General features: G+C 34.5%; 7 protein-coding genes across 7 annotated transcripts; 3 read left to right on the top strand and 4 right to left on the bottom strand.

The window, feature by feature from the left end:
• Positions 1-2,297: 2,297 nt before the first annotated feature.
• On the bottom strand, positions 2,298-3,588 carry PHYBLDRAFT_5776 (hypothetical protein; the record flags this gene model as incomplete). Its single annotated transcript, XM_018440249.1, has 5 exons — positions 2,298-2,522; positions 2,581-2,614; positions 2,696-2,815; positions 2,932-3,259; positions 3,549-3,588. Coding segments are annotated over 5 exons (747 nt in total), but the record flags the coding sequence as incomplete, so codon positions are not given.
• An 836-nt stretch (positions 3,589-4,424) lies between these two features.
• Positions 4,425-6,145, bottom strand: PHYBLDRAFT_170063 (hypothetical protein; the record flags this gene model as incomplete). Its single annotated transcript, XM_018436239.1, has 3 exons — positions 4,425-4,553; positions 4,850-5,670; positions 6,058-6,145. 3 exons carry the CDS (start codon positions 6,143-6,145, stop codon positions 4,425-4,427), a joined length of 1,038 nt encoding a protein of 345 aa, XP_018290207.1.
• A 7,015-nt stretch (positions 6,146-13,160) lies between these two features.
• PHYBLDRAFT_147143 (hypothetical protein) lies at positions 13,161-14,717 on the bottom strand (the record flags this gene model as incomplete). Its single annotated transcript, XM_018431805.1, has 2 exons — positions 13,161-13,222; positions 13,376-14,717. 2 exons carry the CDS (start codon positions 14,715-14,717, stop codon positions 13,161-13,163), a joined length of 1,404 nt encoding a protein of 467 aa, XP_018290206.1.
• Positions 14,718-17,556: 2,839 nt separating this feature from the next.
• On the top strand, positions 17,557-19,151 carry PHYBLDRAFT_114092 (hypothetical protein; the record flags this gene model as incomplete). Its single annotated transcript, XM_018428369.1, has 8 exons — positions 17,557-17,664; positions 17,724-17,815; positions 17,882-17,963; positions 18,052-18,353; positions 18,421-18,511; positions 18,616-18,735; positions 18,807-18,904; positions 18,965-19,151. The coding sequence occupies 8 exons, from the start codon at positions 17,557-17,559 to the stop codon at positions 19,149-19,151; spliced, it is 1,080 nt and encodes a 359-aa protein (XP_018290205.1).
• Positions 19,152-19,460: 309 nt separating this feature from the next.
• Positions 19,461-20,393, bottom strand: PHYBLDRAFT_147141 (hypothetical protein; the record flags this gene model as incomplete). Its single annotated transcript, XM_018431804.1, has 5 exons — positions 19,461-19,556; positions 19,653-19,857; positions 19,923-20,011; positions 20,078-20,236; positions 20,316-20,393. 5 exons carry the CDS (start codon positions 20,391-20,393, stop codon positions 19,461-19,463), a joined length of 627 nt encoding a protein of 208 aa, XP_018290204.1.
• A 1,293-nt stretch (positions 20,394-21,686) lies between these two features.
• PHYBLDRAFT_25471 (hypothetical protein) lies at positions 21,687-22,214 on the top strand (the record flags this gene model as incomplete). The annotated part of the gene is made up of 2 exons (XM_018439871.1): positions 21,687-21,781; positions 21,881-22,214. Coding segments are annotated over 2 exons (429 nt in total), but the record flags the coding sequence as incomplete, so codon positions are not given.
• A 693-nt stretch (positions 22,215-22,907) lies between these two features.
• PHYBLDRAFT_125757 (hypothetical protein) lies at positions 22,908-23,770 on the top strand. The gene is made up of 5 exons (XM_018429057.1): positions 22,908-22,983; positions 23,064-23,134; positions 23,246-23,370; positions 23,449-23,509; positions 23,585-23,770. Exons 1-5 carry the CDS (start codon positions 22,914-22,916, stop codon positions 23,630-23,632), a joined length of 375 nt encoding a protein of 124 aa, XP_018290202.1. The 5' UTR covers positions 22,908-22,913; the 3' UTR covers positions 23,633-23,770.
• Positions 23,771-27,365: the final 3,595 nt, after the last annotated feature.

The raw sequence follows: 27,365 nt of genomic DNA, 5'->3' as shown, positions 1-27,365 counted from the left end.
ATAAATGATGAACAGATATTTAAATATTTAGATAGATATTTAGGTAGATAAAGAAATCGATATATAGATAAGCAAATAAATAAATAAATAAATAAAGAAGATTGTGATGAGTATGGTGATAAAGACAGTGATGATGCTGGTGATGATGTTAAAGAGGTATATATATAAAAAATGATGGTGATGGTGATGATGATGATAGAAATAATAACAACGGTGAATATATAATAAAGATATTTATATGCAGGTTAGTTTGGTCGCAAGACCCATCGATTGTCTTTGGCTAGCTGCATCGCTTCTTGTTCACAGATCTCCAGTCGTTCTCGCACGCAGACAAGAGCAGTAGAGAGATTGGCTATATCTCCCTGCAGATGTATCCAGTGGACACGTGCAGTTGGGGTGTCTTGCAGAAGCTTGATGTCACACATAAATCGAAGGCGATGTGGCATGTAAGGAGTATCTATTTAGTTTTAGTTTTAGTTTTAGTTTTAGTTTTTTTTAGTTAAAGAAGAAAAGACAAAGGTAAAGGCAAATGCAAAGGCAAATAAACGGAAATTGTTTCAATTGTGGTAATAAGAATAAATTTAAGCATTAAAGATTAAGGATTTTTGTATCTTACCTGGGCTAGTTCTCCGCATCGAACCACTCCAGACAGTCTTACCATGGTAAGAACGGGAACGTAATTTACCATGACATTGCTACCACAAAAAGAAGAAAGAAGACGTTAGACTGATAATAAAATACAAAGTAAGAATAAGCTTACTTCATTAAGTATCTGGTTAATCTTGTTTGCTGCTTCGTGTTCAGACGTCGCACGGCAGTCGAAAACTAAATCCAATGGCGCGTTTTTTTGTGCACGTTCCTTTGTAAACATTTGCCAAGGTTTCCATGGCCACGACGATATTGATGTTGATATTGATGTTGCTGTTGATGTTGATGGTGAAGATGACCACCCCCACCACCATTTCTGTGCAGGCGTTGGTTTTGTTGGAGGAGCCACATGAACATTTGTGTAGGTTGGTACAGCTTGTGTGAGAGCGGCTTTGGTTCCTTTAAGAGTCGAAGGGCTGGGATAAGGATTGCCTGGTATCCAATGAATAAGTGTCCGTGGCATGCATTGAGGTCTAGGGTTGTACAATGCACAGGTGGTTGGATCACTTGAAATACCAAAATAAGATAAAACAAGATAAAGTTAATAACTCTTTTGCTTTTATTTTCTTTTGTCTGTGTCCAGGTTGTTTATATTGAAGAGCAAAACAAAGAAGAGATACTTTACTATGATTCCCACAATATTTGGCGGACTTGTTCAATGGTTTCTATTTTACATGATCTTGATGTGATGAGGGGTATACTGTTGGGGGTGTGGGGTAATTCTACACACAGAGCAGGGTCGCTGTCTGAACACCCAACCGGATTGTGGTTAGAGCAAATTGGCTCCTTCTCCTTGTCTTTCCAGACTGGCTGCAGAGTAGGGCTCACCAAAGGTGCCGGCATTTCTTGCCAGCCAGTATGATCATAATCTAAATAATATAATCATTATTTAATTATATATACTTTTTTTGTTTTTGTTTTTGTTTTCGTTGGTTGTGACTTACTATTGGATTGTTGGGCTTGTTTCCGTTTTGATCTTTGTAGCAATAATTGACAGGTCAATTTCTGAGCATTATATCTAATAAAGATTAAGATTAATAAAATTTAAAGTGTGAAAAGATAATAGAATTCAAAAAAAAAATCCTTGTCGCAGCAAATATTTAAACAAAGAATATCATATATCGATTCCCTCTCTTTTTTTTTCTGTTTGTTTGCTTACCCTTCCTCAGCTAGTTTGGTCTCAATGACGTCTAGAGGTAATTGATTCCAAAGGATCTTTAGGGTTTCCCATGTTCGACCGTCAAGGTCAGAATGATCATTAGTGAGCATAGGAGCCATTATTGATGTTGGAGTAATGCATTGATTTTGTTCGAGTTGTGCGATGGGTTGTAACCATGAATGCTGTAAGACGTCTTTAGCCTTTATGGGTTAGCCAATATGGTGTAATATAATATTATGTATAGTGCATTAAATGAATATAAATATATAAAGGAAATGATTAGTTTCCAAATAAAGCACAAAAGACATATAAAAGAGTGATAAGCCTAATCAGGAATATTTGTAGATATAGAAGACTTGGAAAATTGCAAAATATATATATATTTTTTAACATTACTTTGTTACAAAACTATATACAAAATGTGATTTTCTGACTACTAATACTGTCATTACTGCTATTGTGATTATCACTATGGTTACTTGATGTTTGAGCTTACCGTCATACGTTCTTTTGGATCGACTACTAATAAACGTTGTAATAAATCTCTTGCTTCATCAGATAGATATTTCGGTAATCTCCGGTATCGTCCGGTCTTAATCTTGGATAACAGTCGACCCATGTTGGGATCGTCAAATGGAAGATGACCAGTCAACAATACATAGAGAATGACACCTGTTGACCAAATGTCTGTTGCTCGACCATCATAGGGCGTTCCCTGTACAAATATATATTTAGAAATTTAGATATTTATATATATAAATAAAAGTATTTACCTTTATGATTTCTGGACTAGCATAGTGTGGTGATCTATAAAGGTTGTCAAAATAAATAAGTAAATAAATGAATGTAAATTAAAGACGATTTCGTATGTGTGTGTGTGTGCTTTACCCGCAACTCGTTCTCAATAGATCACCAGGAGAGATTATTGAAGACATTCCAAAATCTGCTATCTTTATATTCTTCTTATCTTTGTCCAATAGAATATTTTCTGGCTTGAGATCGCGGTGACTTTTTTGTATCATAAAATAAAAATAAATAAAATATGAATTAAGGTTAGAAAATGGAAGCAAAAGATGGTGGTGAGGGGGGAGACAAAAGAATAAAAAGGCCAACCCAAAGTCTACCAGATGTGATGTGAATGGCACCAGCTCAAGCCAGTCATCAGCTGACTGAACAATGCTCGGACTTCTGTTTCCGGAAGTCGTCCTCGATCTGATAGGACCTGAAAGAGCTCTCCGCCCTGAACATATTCCATAACGAAATAGACGTAAAATGTGTCTTGAAGGACTTGTCGGAGCTCGACGAGATTCGGATGGTAAAGCAGCTGTAGGACAGCTAACTCACGTTGAACGGAGCGTGAAGTGGATGATGATGAAACAAGTTGGCTACGTGCAATCATCTTTACAGCCACTAGTTCACCCGTGCGCCGATGAATACCAAGCTTGACACGACCTACAAATCCAACATGTATTTTTAATACACAGCATATATATATATATATATATAAATAAAAGTGAATTTGATTCAATTTATAATAGCATAGCATAGGATAAAATTCTACTGGCTGATAATTTTTTTTTACTCCTTAAATAATACCAGCAAGAAGAAGAAGAAGAAGACGACGACGACAAAGAATAATATGCCAAACTACTTCTTCTGTGGGTGATATCACGTGCCCTCTTCTTTTATTTATTTATTTTAATCTTTTGCTTAGCTTAGCTTAACTTGGGTTTTGCTTTACCTGATGCTCCACGTCCGATAGTCTTGCCGAGCCAGTAATCGCCTATGAAAGGTCGTTGTTGTTTCGATGTTGTGGATGTATCGTTTCTAGACGGCATTTTATATATAGATAGATAGATAGATAGATAGATATATATATATATATATATATAAATATGTTTATATTTTGTAGGTAGGTCGAATGAATCAAAGCATAAGGAATCAAGAATATATATATATATTATAGATATTTATTGGCTGGTAAGATAACAATAACAAATGAAAGAAGATATAATCCTTTTATAGGTTGTTGTACCAGTGCAAGTTAAATTAATAAAAAAAAAAGTGAAAGAAGAAGGAGAGATTTGATTTTTTTGATTTTTTTTGTTTTCCAGAGACGTTTTTTAAATAATTAAATAAATAAATATTTTTTTTTTATTTATATAGTATATTATATAAATATTCTTTATTTATTTATATATAAAAAAAGAGGGTGAGGGGCGTTTCTTGATCTTTTAACTCTACTATATACTTTTACTGTTAGTACGACTAACCACTACTGCTTTTGAGTCTAATATTGGACTAGTGCTACTATTTACTTGTTTCAATCAAAAGAAAAAACAACAAAAAACAACAACAGAAAATATTGCACTTTTTCTTTCATATTTTACATGAAGTATATTCTTATTTTATTACCAAATAACAATAATAGTGAATAAGTAAATAAGGCTGTAATTTTACTATGATGACTATTATCTATCTAATTATGTAACTATGTAATTGTGTGTATGTATTGGTGTAAGAATCTACAGTGATAACAACAACAACAACAAAATATGTAAGAAAATAACAATCCAATTTATAATAATGACCAATGCAGGACCACAAAAAATAAGGGTCATCCCGCTGCTGGTGTTGATGCTGTCTTGAGCAACGAAGCTAAACCGATCAAAAAGATACCGATAAAGAAAAAAGGCGCAACAAAACGGTGATCTGTGTCTAGTTTGATAGCCTGTGGCAGCATACTCTAAATATATTAAAAAGGAAATTGTAGGTAAATTGTAGATAAATAACAGTAACAGTAACAGTAATATTCTTAATATACATGTGAGTTGTATATTAGTTTTATGAATGATTTGTCTGATTGAATTATTGAATAAAAATTCTTACTATTATTATTATTATTATAATTTTTATGTATTTCAAAAAAAATAAAATAAAATAAAATCAAGTAACAAAATGTATGAATAGGGTGTGTTCTACTTTATTTTTATTTTTATATAATTTAATTTACTTTAATTTACCTTAATTTAATTTACTTACTTGAACTGCAATAAACGACATCATCCCACTCACAACCCCAAAAATTATCCCAAAAACACAATCTTCCTTTTCCTCATTCACACCATGGATGGCCATCATTCCCACCAGTGCTCCGATCGGTTGTGATAGTCCACCCAAGAGTGCTGCATATCCGAATGCAGACCGGCGAGATTGGGTGGCAAGATAGAGAGGCAAGGCAATCATAAACCCCTCGATCAGATTATGAATACAGACCGCAATCGCAACATTCAACCCCAGTTGAGGAGATGCTTGACTAGATACAAACATAATCAACCCCTCTGGAAACTTGTGCACCACAATAGCCGTAGCTGTTTGTATCCCAGTTGTAAAATATTCACGCGCCATCTTTTGTTCATCTTCTTCTTCTTCTTCTTCTTCTTCTTCTTCTTCTTCTTCTTCTCGCTCTTGTTGCTGTGATATAATCTCAGTCGTCATTATTCCATAAGTGCCACCTGACTTTATCTTTTGGCTCTTAGTTCTTGTGTTCGAATGCGATCCATTCAGACCAGTTTCCTCATTAGCCTTGCTGTCTGTCTCACCATGGCAAGAATGAATTGCATCCGGTGCAATAAACTGAATGACGTACGTAAGTGTCAAGGTCAGGCAGACACCTAGGAAATAACTCGCGTACACAAAAAAATCATTCTTGAGATGAGCACGAGAGGCCGGCAGTAAGGTTGACAGAGAAGAAAACAAGAGAACACCCGAGGCTAATGCCAAAGCAGCCGACAGAAAACTGGGGTTATTAAGAACAGATGGGTGCGAGGCCGGCCAAAAGTTGTCCACAAATACAATCGAAGCTACAAGACCAATAGATAGATAGATTGGTTCAGAGCACAAATATGCATACGGTGTGAGAGGTAGAAATTGTAATAGACGTATAATGAATTGACATTGGCATGATTACATTGAACATGTTCATTCAATTCATACATTCATTTATATATATATATATGTGTGTGTGTGTGTAAGAGTAAGAGAAAAGTCTAATATAAAGAAAACACTTCATTTTCCCCTCTGTTCCTCTATTCATTTTCTCTTTCTCTATCTAGCCATCTCTCTAACTCACTCTTTGTGCAGGCACTCACCCGCCGCACAAACAGAGAACGAGAACGAGAAATAGACATAGATCAAGATAGATCAAGATATAGAAAGGTGTGTATGTATGTATGTATTTATCTTCATACCACCCACAATACATGCCCCAGAAGAGACTAGAACGGACAGCCAGGCTTCAATAAAGCTTTGATCGGTACTTGCCAGTTGAGCTATCATATTGTTCCTATTACTATTGATTTGATTCGGTGTATTGATAGATAGAGATATAACGATGTAGAAAGAACGAAAGAAAGAAAACCAAAAACCAAAAAAAAAAAAGTCATGTCAAAAACAATAGAGTGAAAGTCACATTTTATGAAATACTCATAAAGAAGAATATTATATGTGTATTCTATTTACTCGTTTATTTATTTATTTACGTTTCGACTTTGTATTACAGAGAGATATAGAGAGAGAAATTTGATGTGTAGCTTGACTATTGACTAATGGTTATTATTTTGAAGAAAGGTATAATAGATGTCTTTAAAGGCTGGATAATGTCTAGAGTCTCGGTGAAGTAGAATGTTCATTCCATTCATAGCATATGTGGTCGATGCCACAAGACGTACATGTATGTATGTATTTATGTAGATGTAAGACTTTATTTTCTTTTCTTCTTTTAGTAATTGCTGGTACTGGATGAACCACAAACCCTATTTCATTTCAGAACATTTCTTGCATTATATTTTTCTTTGGTTTGCTTGTATTTTATTTCATAGAAGAACATTATATTAGAATGTACTTAATATGAATTCAAACACCCAAACACATCTGCATACATAGACACATATATCTAACAAGAATATCTGTAAAATGACATGGTTTAGTTCGGCAAAACTTGTTTATAAACTAAGAAACAAAAGTAGTTATATTCTAATGTTGCTGAATAGAATGAAACCTCTTTAAACCCATCTTCGTCTTCGTCTTCTTCTTCTTCTTTAAATACAGACCATGTTTATTCCAATCATTCAATCTTGACAACCCAATTGTTTTGATATTTTTATAGCAATAAGAATAATAACAATAGTGGTCAGTCATTATATTATATTATATTCTGTTCTGCTCTGCTCTTCTTAAAATAATAAAAGAGTCTATTGCATGGCAGGAATAAATTTTTAAGTTCAAAGAAACAAAGAAATCCATACTCCCTAGTCTTATTAAGTATGAATGTTAATATATGTATATTAACATAGAAACCTACATTTAACTGTTGGTCTGCTTAGTCAGTTTGCATTCCAGCCTATTTATCTATCTCTCCTTGACAATTAACCTTTTTATGCTTTACTCCTACATAGAATCTGGAGAATTGTTTGTCAATTGTCTCCAAAGGCATCAAGAGATGTTGGCATCAGTCTATATTTATATACCACCTCTTGACAAAAGGAGCCACCTACTGGAATCAACCCCTAATAACTAAATTCTTGATGAATGCAATAATTACTGCTGTAATGAAATCAAAAAGAAACTAAATAAATAAATAAAAATTATTAATGAATTGAAATTTCTTTCTTTTTTTTTGAAACAGCTTGAATCAAACACTTTCTAGAAAGATATTTTTTGTGACTTGTACTCTACACACATCATTCTATATATCTATCTATGTTTCCATCTTTCTATCTATCTACATATCTACCTACATTTTCCTTTTTGGTTTTTGTTGTTACATACCTCTTTAAAGAAATCGAACAACAAATAACTAGAAGAAGTATACATTATTACGCGTACGTGTGCCGCGTGTATGTATATGTGTATACATGTTTATCTATGGCTATATAAGAAATTTATACCATTTCCAAGCTTTAAATCATGAAGATATCCAAGTCTACATTACCTTCTTTCCTTTTCTTTATTTCTTACTCTCTTTTTCTGTCCTTTTATTTTTGACATAATTTTTCACACGCTTCGGCTCTTCACTTAACCAAAAAAAGAAAGAATAGAAAAAGAATAAGACAACGACCTCTCCCCACAAATACACACACACACACACACACACACACGTAAAGGCACATGTACATGACGTGTTTATCTTCTTTTGACTCTTCTTATTCTCTTTGCTTCTTGTAATTGACATCATTAGTACAATAGATCCATGTCCACCAAGCGTCTAATACTGGATCATATTCAAATAGCTTGTGCTTCGAAGCTTACTCTCTCTATCCTTTTTATAAAAAGAAAGAAAGAGAAATATTAAGAATAAAATTATATAATATTAAAGACAGCTCATGTCTAACCCAAGATGGTTCCTGTACTGGCTGACACAGAATAAAAAGCTTTTGTGGGAGAATTTTGTAAAGGGTTGAGATCACTGATCTCAAACCATTTCACTCCAATAAAGTTCAGATGTTACAAACAAATAACGTTAAAAAAGAATACAAAATATTAATAATAATATTAACAATCAAAGGCCATGCGATGATTACAATCTTGATTTTGTAATTGCAATCTTATTATTTTCAACGATTTAAAAACATCGTCTATCTATTTATTTAACCAAAAGGAAAAGCAAACAGGTGGAAATAGCAATTCTTCCAACCAAGCATAACTAAACTTAGTTAAGCTGAGGATGAAGCTAAAGGGGGAGAGGAAAGAGGGTGTGTGAAGCATCTTGACAAAATGATTAGAGTAAAATATGTTTTGTTTTGTTTTGTTCCTTTCTTTCTCTACTTATTTTTCTTCTCTTTGCACAACATAAGCATTACTCATTTGGGTAGATATGTAATTTGTACAATTGCTATTCACAGAAACTTGAAAAAAAAAACTCAAAATCGTTTGAATTATCATCACTATTTTTTTTTCAATTTTTTGTAAAAGAAATAATGGTAATAATAATTAATACTTATCGTCATTTGCACCATACATTTCATATTTTTTTTTGAAACAATCGATAACAGAAATAATGGATAAGAACATACTGCTTGTCAGCTGTCTAGATAATATCTTTAATATCCATTTTGTCTTTTATGTAGTTTAATTCCTTTTTGATCTCATATAACATTTTAACTTTTGTATGATTATGAGTATATATAGTGTTTGGATTCATATGTTTATTTATTTATTTATTTTATATATAAAAAGTATTAATTAATTAGTGGAGAATATATACATAGCAGAAATTATGCAGAGCCTTTGTTTCATCAAATTGCATAGATTTTGGTGTTTGGTACATTCCTTTGTTTCAAAAATAATAATAGGTAAAAATTATTATTATTTTTTTCTTAAAAGGGTGTTTCAATAGTTTCAGATTTTTAATTTATTTCATTTTATCTTACATTTAAATTGATATTAACTGTATTTAAATCATTAGCCAATAATAATCATTATTTAATGAAAGTTTAATTAAGCTTGAACATTACAAACGAAAAGCACACTAAAAAAAAACATAAAGGATAGGAGGAAGAAAATAATAAAAGCCCTGTGTATATATACTATCTTGATTGTTACCCAAATGATTATTTTATAACGTTCGTATATACAAACATATGTATATGCTTATATGTTCCAAGTATGTGGCTCGGTCAAGTTAATTTGAAGTAAGCAGTCACATTATAGGTGACCATTTCATTTCTTTTTTTTTGCATGACTTTTGGATTTTTATTTTTTTATTTTTTTATTTTTCTTTAATATTTGTGTAAAAATCAGATTTCATCAACCACAATGAGTGACGAAAAGTTCCCTGTTCTGATTCGCGAAAGAGACCAGGACAAAGACGAATACGAACTTCCTGCTATCTGTAAATTGGATTCCTTCTTTAATTCATTTACCATCTATATAAACTTTGATAAAAATATAATAAACGAAGAAGCAGAACAATAAATTATATACTCGCAAAAAATATTCAGCTTTTATTTATACTTTTTTTTGTTCCTCCTTTTTACTCATCTAAATATCACATCTTTTCCATAAACTAGTGCGTGAGGCCGAGAAAGATAAACAAGGTACAAAAACCAACGAAGAAGAAGAAAGAAAAAAAAATCCAGTTAATTTGATTCGAGATTATAGAAATAGAGATTTACACATCTACATTCAATAGAATCTGAAGCTAGTCCATCGGGATCTGACAAAGAAGAAGAGGAAAGCGACGAAAGTGACGAAAGCGACGAAGAAGAAGACGAACATGCCGCACTATTGACACCTGCCCTGGATTCTCAAATCTTCCGCACAATTGCTGCGATCCAGAAAAAGGATCCTCGTGTCTACGACTCCTCTGCAAAGTTCTTTGAGCAGGAACAAATCGACAAAGCCAACAAGGAGTGGGAAAAGCAGCAGAAGGAATTGAAAAATTCTGGCAAGAAAGTGACCCTCAAAGATTACGAACGTGAAACTCTGTTGAAACACGGCGGTTACTATGACGAAGAAGAACGCATTGACGATGAAGACGCACCGAAGCATCTGACACACAACGAAGAACAGGCAAAGATCAAAGAGGAATTCAAGATGGCTGCTGTTGACGACGATGACGACGACGACAATGATGATGAGGAAGACAAGGGTGGGTTCTTGATGAAGAAGGAAAAATCTAAAGAAGAACAAGAAGCGGAAGAGGAAGAGTACAAGAACTTTTTGTTGCAAAACATGGCTGTAAGTGTTGTGTAGATATTTCATAAAGGTAAATAATTGTTTGACTGGCTATTTACCGATTGATTGTTTTTGTTTTGTTTTTGCTTTTAGAGCGATGAAGCTTCTTCAGAAGTATTCAAGGAGTGGAAAAACTACAAGAACAACCCCAACATGAACAAAGATGATGCATTTTTGATCGAGTAAGTGTAGTACCTATATATAAACATAGGCCGTATACGTATTATGTACCTATAAATTGAAATTAACGTATAAATGCCACACTTTATATTTACTAATGATATTATCATTTTTTTTAGTTATGTACTAAACAGAGGATGGGTAGAGAAAAAACATGGCAACCAACCTACTTATGAAGAAGACCCTATTCCCGAACTCGACGATAATGAAGCTGACGAGGAATATTTGGATCAAGTAGATCGATTCGAGAGCAAGTATAACTTCCGCTTCGAAGAAGAAGGTGCTCTTCAGATCATTGGTCACTCCCGTAATGTAGAGGGCACTTTGCGTCGCAAAGAGAGCAAGCGTAAGAGAGAAAGAGAGAGAAAGAAGGCCAAGAAGGAAGCCGAAAAGTTGAACAAGGTCAACGAATTGAAACAGCTCAAGAACCAAAAGATCAAGGAAATTCAAGCACGTCTTGAAGAAATCAGAAAAATCACTGGAAATGATGGCAAGTATCTAAATAGTTTTTTTAAAAAAAAAATACATACTTTTCTTTGTATTAATTAATTATAAATATTTGGACTCTTAGATCTTGATCTTGAAAAGATTGATATGGAAGGTGACTTTGACCCCGATGCTTGGGATGCTCAGATGAACAATGTCTTCAATGAAGATTACTACGAGGGTGAAGACAACGAAAAACCAGTCTGGGATGATGATCTTGGAGAAGAGTTTAATGCCGAACAAGAAGCAGCAGCAACAAGTGGGAGAGGATCAAATAACAACAATGATGATGATGATCTTATGATGGATGCGGATTATTTACCTGACGGTCCTTCTTACAAAAAAGATAGCAAGAAGCGAAAGCGTGATGGCGCCGCTGAAGAAGAAGAAGAAAGCTTACCTGCTCGCAAGAGACAGGCCCAGGAAGAATACAAACGCCTTATGGAAGAATATGAATCACTTGGTTTTGAGGATGTCATTGGTGGTGACTTGCCCACTCGCTTCAAATACACACATACCGAGCCCGAGGACTTTGGTCTCACAGCAGAAGAGATCCTGCTGGCTGATGATGCGGAACTCAACAAATATGTTGGCCTAAAGGCACTTGCACCGTAAGCGATATTTTCTTTGTTGTTGTTTATTGGAATAATTCTTTTTATTGATTTCTATATTTTTATTTTGGGTACGATATAGATATCGTACAGACGAAGCTCGTAATAAGGATCATCGACGATTCAAGAGATTCGAAAAGGCAAAGAAGCGCGATATCGAGAAGCATTTGGATAAGAAGCTTACACCCAAGACTAAGTCTAAAGAAAAGTCCAAGGAAAAGACTAAAAGGGAGGTTTGTGCAAATTCTGTAACAAAATTAAAAAATAAATTGCCCGCCTAAAAAGGAATAGTTTGTTTCATACTTCCAAAAAAAATTGTAAAAAGGGCACCTTTTCCAAAAATCTTGGAAGCCCAATTTGGGTTTTCCAAAGCACTTTTAGCTAATAAGCTTCCATTATTTTAAACTGCTAAGATAACGACATATTTAAAGGAAGATGTAGAAATAAAATATGCTAAAAATATACTTTTAAAGATGTAAATATTATATTAACATGACTTCTTTTATGACATTCTTTAAAATTTAATTATTTGAATTATATATATATACTCTTTCCGGAAATTATTGGTGCAAAAATAAAAATCAATCTGGTCCAATTTTCTACCATTTCTCTGCTTAATTCATCTTTTTTGGTGCATTCCCTTTTTGCACCAATAATTTCCGGAAAGAGTGTATTATGCACTCCATTACAGATTCTGCAATTAATAAGAGCATCCACGGCGGTTTGTGTAATTAAAATATTCAAGTCGAACCAAAAACACACATTTAAATGGGATAATTTAGACCACCCACAGCGGTTTATCTAAATCTGAAGTCGCATCTTTTTTATTGCTCAAATGTTTTTTAATGAAGCGCCAAATTTAGATATCTGTTAAATAATTGTCTAAAATTTCTCGTTAAAACATTTATCTGGACAAACCGCTGGAGATGAAGAAATCTAAATTTTTTGGCCAATTTACACAAACGATTGTGGATGCTCTTAGTACATTGGAAAAGAGATTGGTAAAACAAAATTGCACAAACCTCCCTGATATCTTTTTAACAAGTTTCTCAAAATTTAAAGTGTCAAAATTTAGCCCAATAAACCTTGGATTTTTTTGGCTTGAATCTTCTTTTCTCATACATGTATATTACAGGCTGCCATTACTATAATTGATTAGTGGCCTATCTATATCTTCACATAGGAAATCTTACTTTCCTAGGCTCCAATGTACATTAATTCATTATAATATCTTGCAATAACGTATGTATGCATGTATTTGCCTTTTTATAACAAAATGATAATAATTAATAGCAAAAGTACAAATTATGATATTAAAAAATGCAAGATGAAGTATAATATTATTTTGGTAAATATCCGATAATTGTGGCTCCAATAAGACATCCAATGACGCAAACACTAGCTATAACAGTTATAATAATTAATAGTATACCTAATATATCGTTATCAATAATAACCGCAGTAAAAATAATAAGAGTAATAATAAAAGGACTAATAATCCAGGATAGTACAAGCCATTCCGTTACACTATGACTATTATAATCGGCCCATATACCAATTAAAAGGGATGCCGCTGATCCAATAAACATAGAAGAAATGGAAACATCTTCATGATCAAGAATATCAGTAGATAGCTCAAAGTGTTTTCTACCGTCTTCAACTGAGGTGGAGTCGCCGTCATTAGGTTGAGTTTTTTTATCCTCGTCTTCGGTTGAAACAGAGTCTTCATGATTAGGCAGTGTTTTTTCATCTTCGCCTTCAGTTGAAGTAGAGTCGCCGTCATCATTCCGGATTTTTTCATCTTCATCTTCCTTGATACTAAAGGCTGACATTTGTTTATGCAACATTATGAGAGAAAGGGTCTGGAGAATTGACATTGTAGTGTATATAATAATGATAACCTTGGCCCATCTGTCTCCGTCTAGATCCATGCATTCAATTGTGGTATAAAATAGCTGTCCGGCTGTAACAAATATTTCAACGTATGAGGTGTCATCCATATTATATGCGGTTTCAAGTTGATTTATCATATCGACAGTCATGTAACGGGCATCTTTGGGCTTAACTGCTCTTTGGTATTTACAAGCTGCACCCGGGCCAATAACAGTAATTTCCTCAGTCTCACAGGATGCATCACTGCCTATCAACCTATCACTACTGTTGAAACCGATAACTAAAGAGTCGTTCAGAATACAGTGCTTTATTTTTTTTGCATTTTTAGGACCAAGTATATGTAGAAAGGCTGCAAGGTATGGTGTATTGTCGTTTTCTTTAAGTGAATACTTTTCTTTCTTAAAATATTCGACTAATTGATCTCTTAGCTTGGAGGCCTCCGAATGAAGCTCGTTTAATTCAGAAGTCTTGATGGCTTCTTTATTATCTTTCTCGCACTCTGATGTAGATATGCTGGGCACAGTTAACAAGCCCACTGAAGCTGAATCCACCTGAGTTTGAGAAATTCTATCAGCCTCGTTTGTATTTTCGTCATCATTTCCTTTGTCCCTTGTCTCGACGTCGCTATTTTCTTTTTTATTATCTTCCTTGTCTATTTTTCCTTTTTCGTAGCTTTTAAAAAAGGGCTTGTATTCGCGGATTCCGAGTATTCTATCTCCAAACAATGACTTATATATAGATCCTGTTGCTAGCCCTATTCCACCGCAAGGCCATATTAAAGCCAGAATACGTCGATAAAAGGTAGGAATATCAGTAATTCCTGTTCTAGGTCGAATCGTTACGATGTGAGTCAAATAGCCGAGTAGGACGGTCCGCAATATCGATGTTATAGGTAATTTACTGGTGAGAAAATCGTTGTCTTGCTGAATTGGTGGAGCACAGCATTTAGGTACACTGATCAATAATACAATACATAGAATAAACTGTAATTTTTTTTGAGACATTATATAAACGTGAATAGCCGTAGAAGATGTACGTTGAGATAAAGAGAGATTGAAGGGGGTGAAGGATAAAAAGAGAGATATATTTACTACTCTTACTGGAGGGAGCTTGGGATTAGTTAACAGCACCAATGCTTATATACTATTCCAATGGGCTTGAGATGAAATGTAAAGGCTTTGAATTTTAAAAATAAAGATGCTCATCGATTCAAAGTGTGCCCAATATTATTTTGAAAGACGACAGAAAATAAAATATAGTTATAATACAACAACATTGTTTTTGCTTTTGCTTTTGCTTTTGCTTTTGCTTTATTGAAATATTGAAAGGATTTAACCAAAAGTATATTATAAATACTACAAAAAACGGCTCTTGAATGACTCAGAAAACTTATTTAAACATATACTGACTATTTAAAGGCTGAAGAATAATAACCTACACAAGCCTATGTATTTTGATACACAAATTAGAGTTTTTAATAAGCTCAAGAATGATTGCCATGAGAAAGTCGTTTTGAAAGATATCCAAATACTTGTGTATAAATTAAAGTGAGAGGTGTAGGAATTCTAAGCCAAAACATAGCTCATCATCAGAACAATATAATGTACATGCAACATTCAATAGCATTTGATATTTTTGCTTTTCGCAATGCACCAGTATTTTTTTATTTTATTACTTGCTAATAATTAATATCAAGGGTAATTTTAAGAGTATGCTCAGACAACAATATTTATAGTTATATATACTACTGAAAGCTTTATATTTTAGGAAACTGTGTATAGATTAGAATCCTTGATGGTAGAGTGATTAATTATGCAACGACTAATTTGAAGAGCCTATAAGTTACATTATCTGCCGTATTATTGAGGAATAAAAAGCCTAGAACTCTTCATGATTATAAAAGGTATTCTGGCATGTCAAGGTTGTAGATTTTATTATAAAATCAATATCTGGGCTTTGGTAAAAGAAAGAGATTAAATTGAGTTCATAGAGAGATGAGTAAAGCTACTTTTAAAGAACACTTAACAAACATCTGGACGCAAATAAATTTATATGAACTGGAGTGTGGCTGAATTGAAGCCTCTTATTGTTGATGAGCAAGTTTACAAACACCACACGTTTGAGTATTTTCTAATGTTGCTGTTATAAGTATTGTGTAATATCCGAATGTATTATGTTTGTGGGTACCCAAGTAGGCAAAAGGAAAATATTGAGAGGAAATATTAGAAAATGATCTGGTAAGGGGTACTGGGCGAATTATTATTTTTTTAATAAAACCTCAAATACATAATAGGTAGGCGTGAATTGTCAGAGAGTATTTATTGAAGTTATAAAGAATAGTTGGAATTATTAGAATAAATCTTTATTTTGAAACAATATTGAGCCGTATAGAGCAGACGAATATACCAAAAAATCAATACATAAATAGAATTGCTCAAAAGTGATAATCAGTAATATATAATTATTCTTAGCCACATACTTCACAGCCAACATACTCACAACAATCCAAAAATAATAATAATACTTTTACAGGGATACTAAAAGAATAAGATTTTAGGTAGTTGCACTATACACTCAAAAAATATCAAATTACTCGATTGTATTTGAAAACTCATAATATAAGTATATATCATTTCGAAATCCCAATTTCTACAAGCGTAGTAGACAAAATATATCGTCTTTTCGTTATACTCTTTTTACTTTTAAATATTTTCGCTTTAAATTTGGAAATAAATGTATATATTGGGTAGCAAGAGATAACTATCAAAGTTGTTTGGTATTTCTCAAATATCTATAATTCTTGCACTATATAAGCTAATAAAATTTGAGCTTGTAGCTAAAATAGAAAAGACTCTGGTAAGTATATATATTATTTAGAGAATAACCAATCGGTAGTCGTTCTGAAAAAAATATTGAAGTCTAAAGTGAGTTTGAGAAATATCGAATTTTATGCCAAATTTGTCTTCATATCCTTATAAAAGCCAGGTATTTTAATACTCGCTTGTTTTGGTGCATTAAGAGATCTGTACTACCAGAATGATTATGATGTGTATTCGATTTACTGTCGTACATTCTTTTTTTTTGTGAGCTTTAGGCTTTAAGCAAAATTGAATCGATAGTAAAGCTTGTGAATGGTTTATAACGCATATCTTGTATTAAACAAAGTCCTGGAGGCGGAAATAAATACACCGCATTCGATTTAAGTCGGATCAAAAATAACTCTCTTTCTCTCTTTACCGGGTTAAGAGATGTTTTTAACTCTTGTGTTACCTTTGGAATTTGAATAACTTTTATATAACAAAACATAACCAAATGCACCTGTCTTTAGATGGTATTTAATATTTGTTACATTGCTTTATATTCTCTTTTTGTGCATTTTTTGAATTATATTCTTTGCTTTGGATTTTTATTTTTCGTCTATATCTATTCACCTTGTGCGGACATTTTTGGTTGAGAAAATTTCATTGTGACACTTGAGCTACATACCTATCTCACTGACGATGTGTTTAAACAAATTCAAGGCGCCTGTGGGAACAGTAAATCGGTCTCTTACCGTGGGGCTATGGCATACATATCCTAATAGAATGGAGACCTTATTTTTCTAGCTCGCAGCCTTGCAATTGGATATATTGACTATAATATATTGCTTGATCAAGCTATACTCTATACTGTCTCGGGAAATTTCTTTTTATATATAAAGAAAGTGAGAAAGAGGAAGAACATCTTGGTTGGGTCTGCGTTGGGGTTTGGATCTGCACTGAAAGAGAATGATGACGTGTGCGACTATAACCCTTTTATGGCCAGTACTCTTGCCTTCACGTTCTTTACCATATACAAACTCTAATGTCATCCCAGCCCATCAACTATTCGGTCTGCAGTGAAGATGTTGACGATGGTTCTCGCAACATCCTCCTCGGAATTGCCTCACAATTGACGAAAGGCATGGATCTTGTAAGAACCCTTAATCAGTTTGAAATGTATTTTTCTGATCTACGGTAATCCATAAAAAGCATCGGGTTACTTTACCTACATTTGTGCTGGAATCGCGTAGTATGGTAGAGCGCATAACAGATTTCATGTCCCATCCCAATCTTATTCTAAAGTAAGTTTATCTTTACTGTATGAACCAGTTTTATAGGGCTGTTTATTAACACTTCTTCTTTGTCAGTGCCAATGAAATTGACGATCCACTCGAGCGCTTTATTGCTGTCGTTCGTTATTTTCTCTCTGGATGGCATATCAGACCAAGGGTTAGTATTTAATCAAGATATTTTTTTGGTTTTGGTTGTATCTTTAAAGGGTTAATATGGTATGGTATGATATGTTGTGTATATATAGGGTGTGAAGAAGCCTTACAACCCCGTATTGGGAGAATTCTTCCGTTGTCGTTACTCTTACGAGGACGGTACAGAAGGTTTTTACCTTTCCGAGCAGGTTTCTCATCATCCTCCGGTTTCTTCTTATTTTTACACCTGTCCCGAGCACCACATCACAGTTACTGGTGATATTAAGCCTAAATCTAGATTTCTTGGCAACAGTGTGGCTACACTTATGCAAGGAGATACTCAGTTGATTCTTGAGAAGCGTTTTAACGAGAGATATGATATAAGGATGCCTAATGTCTACGCACGAGGAATCTTGTAAGTTCCGGGTCATTACATAAAGGCAGATAGGAGAAGTTTGAGTTCATGGCTCTGTTTCGACCAGATTTGGAACAATGACAATGGAACTGGGTGACACCTCAACAGTTCGGTGTATCACGAGCGATCTGATCTGCGAATTAGAATTCAAGACCAAAGTAAGAGAAATTTGTAGCTGGAGTATATATTTATATATTTATATATATAAATAATGAATGATACGGAGAAAAATATTTATATCTTCATATGAAAAAAAAAATAGGGGTTTTTCTCGGGCCAATGGAATTCAGTTGTAGGAAAGATCAAGAAGGAAAGCACCCAAGAGTTATTATGCGAAATCACAGGTCAATGGTCAAATGAAACTATGATCAAGTACTGCAAAGTGAGTTTTGACCACCTAAACAAAAGAAAAAGCTTAATAGATGTATTAGACTAATAAGGAAATTCACTTAGACCAATGTCAAGAAGCCGTTCTTTGATGTAAAAACCGCGACATTATTTCCCAAATCTGTTCCACCAGAAACTGACCAGGAGAGGCTTGAATCCAGACGGTGAGTTTATTGGTGAAATAGAGGTAAAATCACAGGCTTTTAATATGGACTGTGCTTTAGTCTCTGGAGTGCTTTGACAGCAGCAATCCAAAGTCGTGATATGGATAAGGCCACAGAAGAAAAAACGTTTATAGAAGATGAGCAGAGACAAGCTACAAAAGAGCGCGAAGAGCATGGTATTCCTTGGAAACCTCGATTCTTCGACATAGAGCATGATGAATACATATTCAAGGGACTTGCACAGTGAGTGGATTATTTCTTTAGATACGTAAATTACTCAAACTGGAGAATATAATGTTAATTAATGTGTACCTAATAGTATGGACTCCAACGATCCGGTTAAGACTAGAGAGTACCTCGAGAAATACATTTTCTCACAAGAGTCTGCTTAAGACCAAACACTATAGTTCGCAGGCTAGAGTTGATTATTTTTTTTCCAATAGCATATATTTATTTATTATCTATTTTTTGAGAATGAGAGAGTGATATTAAAATATGTCACCCGTAATCCTAGCTTAGTAAATTGTCTAGATATACACATTTGTATGTTGATACTTTAAAGTGCTTTAATAGCTTCAACAATAGTATTGATATCTTTTAATTCTTCTTCAGTGCCTCCAAGATCAATAAAATTTTTCAAATGGTTTTCTAGCTGTAAGTAAAATAACTTTAGTAGCCCAAATCTCAAAAAGAAAATGGAAGTTAAACTTGCCTGTACATTTGTTTCTTTGAGTAATAAATTGAGTACCATTACATAATGGGTTTCGAGCACAGACAAGTGGGTGTAGTTGCCAATAACTACCGCGTACATGTAGAGGCAGTGATTAAATAAATCATGGTTCTGTTCTGTCATGTAGGTAGCCACACTATTACTGCGTTCCTTGTAAACATTTTTGAATACACCGTAGCCTTTTTCATATAATTCTTCCATAGTTGTATCGTTACGATAGTATCTAAATAATTTTACACATTATAGTCTGTACAGAAGAGAAGAATTGCCACTCGTATGTATACATACATGTCGACTTCAGTTTTGAGTATAGCTTTGACTTCGGGTGTCAAAATCTCGTAAAGATCACTAGATGCGTTGATAATCTTGTGAATGCACTTTATTTAATATAAAAAATAAAACTAAAACAAGGCTGTTTATACATAATAGAGCTATATACTTACAGTCGGAAAGCCTTGAAAAATAAGAGATTTCGTGATAGCTGAGCGCATAATTTTTGCCCACTTTGACTTTTCTTCATTTGTCGCAAATGATTCAAGATGTCTACTTGCTAAAAACTGAAAATCTTTCTTGTGGTCAGGCTTTGATACAAGCCCTGAACACTGCAATAATAAATAAATACATAAAATCGTAAGTAATCACTATTGACTTTTGAGTCCAGAAGAAACTTGCTAATAGGACGATCAGGATATCGGAATTTAGAGCCTTGACTTGTATGTTCAAAAGATACTCATAGACCTGGTTGTTGAGGAGTGTCATTTTGAGCAGTTTAGAAAATGAAAAGAACCTGGTTCCTGAAGTTTAGGATAACCTGCTACTTATATACTTTTTTTTTTTTGATTTATGGGGGCTACTATTTATAAAGCGTTGATGACTTTAATGTGCATATTTATTTATTTATTTATTTACTTATTTATTTTGTATTACTATACTATTCTTACTACCACAAGAAGTAATCTTCAAACAAAAAACGCACACTGTCAAAACATAGCTTGTCTTGAAGTGTATAAATACAGATAAAGTATCTATCGTAAGCTTTTTTCTTAACACCACTACCCCTTGACAACGCGGGGATCAAAAAGCCAATGCATGGCCGAACATCCAACCTGATATTCAAACCCCACCTTCCTTTTATCTGTTTTCTGTCTCCTCAATCCTTTACAGTTTCTAAACCTGATGACCGACTCCAAATCTAATGACAGTGTTCATCTTGCGAACCAGCAGCCTCTGAACCATGCGGCAGCAAAAGTGCTTCGTCCTGGTGTGAAAACAAACATGGCATTGTCACCAGCCGTGTCTGCGTTCCAATTTAAATCAGCTGCAATGGGAAGCTCTACACCTTCATTCCATCACCAACCGTCATCGTTATCTCCTACCATCCGCTCTCTAGAACTAGGAGCACGCTCGATCAGCTCAGAAGGTGGACTTGTCTCATCATCAGTAGTCCAAGACACTCAGGACCTTCGACGCTCTCTCTCAAATGGCGGACTGCAGTCACCAGGACCCGAAATCATCTCACCATCAAGTCCAGTCATCAAGGACGGTTATGTTTACAAGGATGAGATTGTGATACTCGACCAGCAAAAGAAAGAAGAGCTTCTTAATGTAGGAGAGATTACCCTTCAGACAGAGTGGACATTTTGGTATGATAGGTAAAGTGCGGATACCGTGGTTTCTTATATTCACAAGCCAGTGAATCAAACAAGAAATTTACATAAAGTACAGATTTATAAGAAAAGAGATTAGAAGATATATATATATATATATATATATACATATATGTATAGATATAATGGAACTAAATTGGCTTCATACTTAACAATAGATATGTCCCTAATTTGCCACCTACAGAATATGAAGCCAATCTTCAAGTCATTTCCACAGTTGGATCTGTACAGGTAGGCCAGTTCGTTCATTATCTATTGTATTATTAGCACTTTCTGGTTTCACCTGGCTTGGCTCAGTTGTGATACTGTGTGCTACAGTGTGCCATAACTTTGAATTATCAAAGTCCCAGAATGCACACAAATATTTATAAAATCCTTTTAATAGAAATTCTGGTCTGTGTACAACAATATAGACGGACCAGAAAAACTCGGTTTTAGGAGCAACTTACATTTTATGCGTAAAGGTATCAAGCCTATCTGGTAAGTAGCTCAATTTTTTTAGCTGTGTGTGTTTGCGTGTGACAGAGAAAGGACTAGGATAAAGATACTAAGGAAGATATTTATCGATTCAACCATTAGGGAAGATCCACGCAATGAATATGGAGGATCATTTAATTTTAAGATTCCTAAGGCACAATCTCCCCTAGCCTGGAGAGATCTTCTTGTGCTATTGATTGGTGAAAGAGTTGAAGGATGTATAGATGACACTGTGTGTGGTGTGTCTGTATCTTCTCGGCAACAATGTGACAGCTATCAGATTTGGACAGCAAATGGGCATAACTCTGCACAGGATGTGGAAGTGCAGAACCAGTTGGCAAGTCTTATGAAACCAGCAGAGATTCAATCGTTCTATTTCAAGAGTAAGCTATTTTTTCGGTTTCTTTTATGTAAAGGGGTTGAGAAAAGATATTGATTTGGTGAATGGGATTATAGTTCACAAGAACCATGCGGCGTTTCAGAAACCGAGAGAGGTGGCTTCAAAGTCATGGAAGACAGATGCGAGTTCTCCTTTAGGAAAATCTGCTTCATTGCGCCCTACAGAGATGAGAAGAAAGATTACAGAGGAGAATATAGAGAAGGTAGTTGCTGATATCGAGCGACTGGGCCTGAAGCACAAGGAAAAGTCCAAAATGGGTTATTTTAATACCAACAGCAGCAGCTCTGCTATCTTTAACAAAGATATCAAGTAGATAAAGAAAAAACTAAACAAACAAAAAACTAAACAAAAAAGAGGTCCTTAATTACTCTATCCATATTCAACGTGAACATACATATTATCAAGAAGAAGAAGACGAAAAAAGAAAAGAAAGCTTCTAAAGAAATTAAATAAAGACAATATCTTTAAGAGAAATAAATAAACTCATAATGTACTCCCGGCTTATAAAAGTATGCTGTTTATATATAATGATTTATTTTGCTTTGAGAAATATTGTGTATATAGCTGTGATAAGCACATCCACGAGTTAATGGATCTCGTTACAAGGTGCCAAATACGTTGCTTCAACCTTCATTCAAGGTGACTTGCCGTAAGCCACAACTCCGCTCCTGGACAACGCGAGAAAAAGAAGACTGGAAACCAATACATCTACATCTACATCTATATCAACATCAAATGAGCTCCTTGTCAGTTATCGAAGCTAAGCTTGAGTCAGAATCAAAAGCATTCCAGCAATTGCAGAAGGGTAATAGTCGAGTGAATGACAGGATTGTAGAGATCTAAACAAGTTAAGCACACATCATCTCAAATAAATCTGTCCAACAGAACTTCAAAAGGTCATTGAGTCCAGACAGAGACTGGATTCTCAACAGCAGGAGAATGAGTTGGTGAACAAGGTAAGAACATACAAAGTAAATAGATAAAGAGAGAGAGAAATATAAGTGTAGAAAGGGTATACTTGGACTTATATAACGGTACATAAAGAGACTGACGTTGGATTGGAATAGGAATTTGGATTGTTGAAATCAGATGCCAATATTTATAAGTTAATTGGCCCAGTGCTTGTCAAGCAGGATAAGTCAGAGGCCACTACCAATGTCAAGAACCGTTTGGATCTTATTGGCAGTGAAATGTAGGTGTAATTTTTGCAACTCTAAAACTATCAAGTATATTATTATGTTTTTTTGTGCTTATATATTATATTTAAAAGTAAACGCGTCGAGAACCAGCTTAAGGAATTGACCGAGAAGTCTGAGATGAAGAAGAACACAGTAAGTTTAAGATATGAGAGAGTCAAAAGAAATCAATAAAGTATTGATTTTCTTATAATGCATTGTGTACTTTAGATTGGCGAACTACAGATGCAATACCAGCAGCTTGCATCTCAAAAATAATTCAAATATACAAATATATATACAATATGCGTTTATGCGTTTATGCGTTTATGTATATGAGTAGTAATGGTAATGGTAATAATATTAATATTAATAAAAGTGAAAAACAGAAATGGCAGGTTTTTCTCTGTTCTTTGCAAAATGTGTATTTGTTTCTTTATTTGCTTTTAATAAACGCAAAAAATAAATAATGATTTTTGATCCATATAAAATAGATGCTACATATTTTAGTATCAATTACTTGGTGATTCACCCTTTTATTGTTCAACAGATTTGACTCTTCGAATTTCAAAAAGTGAACTGGCCTGATACGTCTCAATAATTTCTTCTTCTTCTTCCGTGTATGGCTCTTCACCATTGTACTCTTCATAGTATTCATCATAGTATTCTTCATCATTGTAGTCATGTTTAGACTTTGTCAGCTCGAATCTACCTCCTTTGATGACTTTGGGAGAAAACCCTGGGAGGAACTTGAGAGTGAGTGTCATACGAACTCTATCCATATCAACCAGTTTTGTTTGCTACCAATAAAGTACAATCTTTGTAAGAATCATCTGCTTAGGCATTGTATTTTAAATCTTGATTTCCTACCATCCAATCAGATATCTCAGGAGTGTAGGTTGGGGACAATTCCAATGTCTACGTAATTGCGGTCATTTTTATTTTATTTTTATTTTTTTAGGATAATAAACATAGATGCACAGTTGAGCATATCGACAGTGTGTTTCTTTATAAACATCCCTTACCTTGATGGCGAGTATGTCTCCTACAGAGAGATCAGCACTTTCAAGTGTAACAGCTTCAAGGCTATTGTAGTCAACGTTTTCAATTGGGGCCTCCTTTTCTTTTTCTTTTTCTTTTTCTTTTTCTTTTGCATTTGCAATTGCATTTTTGTTTGAAACCTTCTTGTCTACGGTCGATTCTTTGTGTTCAGCCTGTTGTTTCTTTCCGTCGGCTATTTTGACATAGAATTGGGATTCCTTTTGTTGAATAGGATAATCTGCTCCCCAATTGCTTTGCTTTTGGTTTGGAACATAGTATTCATCAGCCTCACATGTTGATACAAGTACACGGCTAAAATCTTTCAAAGCTTTAAATAAGTTGGATTCATTCTCTTGTTCTTCTACCGTGGATCCTTTTTCTTCAGATTCTTCCTCAGATTCTGAAGATGAAGATGATTCTTCTGAGGATGATTCTTCTTCTGAAGATGATTCTTCTTCTTCTTCTGAGGATGATTCTTCTTCTGAGGATGATTCTTCTTCTGAGGATGATTCTGAGGTGGAATCTTGCTTTGAGGAAGAATCTTTTGCGTTTAGTTCTTCTGTGTGTTCCTTTGCCGTGTTGAGTTTTAATCCAGCTTTAGACGAGTCTTCACATGTATTTGTTTTGTTCTGCGATACTTCTTCAAAATGCGTATGAAGGCGTGGTCTGCTATCCATTTCTTTGAGAAAATTCTTTTTTTTGTTCTTGTTGTGTTTGACCAGACCGTGTGGATGTATTGTCAAGCCAGCAGGTGTCTGGTCACTCGAAATTGTCTGATTGTCTTTATTGGCATCCTTCTGGCTCGATTGTTGAACTGTAGTAGGATCAGTTTCTTTTTCGGCTTCTTTTTCCTTATTCTCTTTCATTAGCTGTTTATGGGCTGCCCTACGAGCGTTTCTTCTCTTTGTAGTAGGTCGGCCTTCATATGGAAGTCCAGTAGGACGTACAGGTTGAGTCTTCTCGGCTGGCAAATTGAAAGACACTTTTTTGTGTTGTGGGCTTTCGGTGGGTTTATCAGTAGATGGCTTCGGCTGAGTTACGCCCGACTGAGCATGCATAGAAGATTCATTTTTTGAGGTAGCCACACCACCGCCTTTTGCTTGCTCTGGCTTTTTAGGACGCTCCTTTTGTGTAGGTTTTGTACAAGTCTTTTCGTGATTTGTGTGATCAATAGATATTTTATGATTGTCTGTTACTTTTTCAGATTTCTCCTTGGCTGCCTTTTCGGCTGCTTTTTTATCTGCCTTTTTATCTGCCTTTTCGGCTGCTTTCTTGGCTGCTTTCTTGGCTGCTTTCTTTTCCTGGCGAGATTGTTGAAAATTATCCTGTTTTTGTTCCGCCGATTTTCCTTTTTGTTTCAGAGTATTTTCAGTAGCAAGGCTACGTTTTTTTTCTGCTAAAGAAGATGCTGGCATAGTTCCAGAATGATCTTTTTTGGATAGTTTGGAAGCTAGAGTTTCTTGTGCATCTGCACGAGAAACTTTCTTGGTTGATTTGTGCTTTTTCTCAGGCTTGGATGGCTCAGCTACATTTTCTTCAAGATCTATATGATCACAATAATCATAACAACAGCATTTTTTTGCTGAGTATTTAAGGTGCATAAAGTATATGATGTATTACCTCGCTTCCGCTTTTTAAGCAAGTCTTCTTCAGGGCGTATTTGACGAACACTTTATAAATAAATTATTAGTTCAGGGCCAAATATAGCATTTGTATATATTTATGTGTGTGCGCGTGCTTACTTTATGAGATCATTTTCTCTAACTAGGTCAGCTACTGTATCTGTGGGGAACAGTTCAAAGCCGTCAATCTCAAGTATGAGATCGGATTGTGTTGGTAATGATAGATCATTGGCAACTCTATTAGCCAAGTTGGCAATTGTCCCGGATTCGAGACTCCTGTCGACAATGTACCAGCGATTTTTTTGGGGAAATGGACTAGTTGTAGTGAGTTTGACACGCATTGAATGATTGGATTCCTTTATTTTTTTGTTTTATTTGAAAATCGTAGTTTGACAGTGATTTATGAATACAGTTTATATATCTATATAAATATAAATATATATTTTTCAAAATGGAAAGTCCAAATGGGAATATGTTTTGTAAATTGAAAGACAGCCATTAACTCATATACTGTATTGTAAGATACAATCATTTTGTAAAAAAAATTATTGAAAGACAATGATCAATGTATATACTGTATTGTAAAAAATACAATCATTTTTACAAAGAAGAAAAATGAAGCGCAAACTTTCTTTCAAGACAAGATAGATCAAGTATTTAGAGTAAGTACATAAGAATGACTTGTTTATTCAAGTCCTGTTTGGTGTCAAATCTGGCGGCTTAAAATTTCCCACAAGTGCCGTACGGTCTGGTGGAAAGCTCTATGGGGTAACCATGCCGACGCAAGGTCGCTTCAGCTATATCATCCCGACCCTAACTCCCCTTCTCCCTCCTGCCTTTTTTTTGCCCTGCCCCTGTGGAAGATAAACTTCATTTCTTCGAGTGCTTCCGGAAACGTGAGGTGTGCAGTGCTACTCTTTCTTGGTAGCTTCCCACATGAACAGCTACCGGTGTGATGACAATGTTTAGCTAGTTTATCCTGTTCGCTCAAGACCAGTATCTTTATCTATGTTTGCTTGTGGTGGAAATCACAACACAAGAGATCTAGTATACCAATTGAGGCTTCATTTTCGACAATACATCTTTTCAGCCTGATGTCGTAGCTGATAAGACCTGTAGGGTTACAAGTTTTTTGTTCTAGCATTGACGATATGAAATACTATAGTTCCGTTTATATATCTGAGAAGGGTGAAGAATCTAGTCACAGTTGATACACATGATTGAAGTTGTATAATATCCATTGACAACAATCTCTTGCTTCTAATAGATCCAAGACGTGAGCCAGTTTTATCTTCTTTTTACTATTCGTTAAATGTCTAATATATATATATATATATATATATACTGTA

The sequence above is a fragment of the Phycomyces blakesleeanus genome (assembly GCF_001638985.1).
Source record: "Phycomyces blakesleeanus NRRL 1555(-) unplaced genomic scaffold PHYBLscaffold_14, whole genome shotgun sequence".
In the NCBI taxonomy this organism is placed as follows: Eukaryota; Fungi; Mucoromycota; class Mucoromycetes; order Mucorales; family Phycomycetaceae; genus Phycomyces; species Phycomyces blakesleeanus.
Note: the sequence above shows the minus strand (reverse complement) of the source record. Positions and strands in the feature narration are given on the sequence as shown.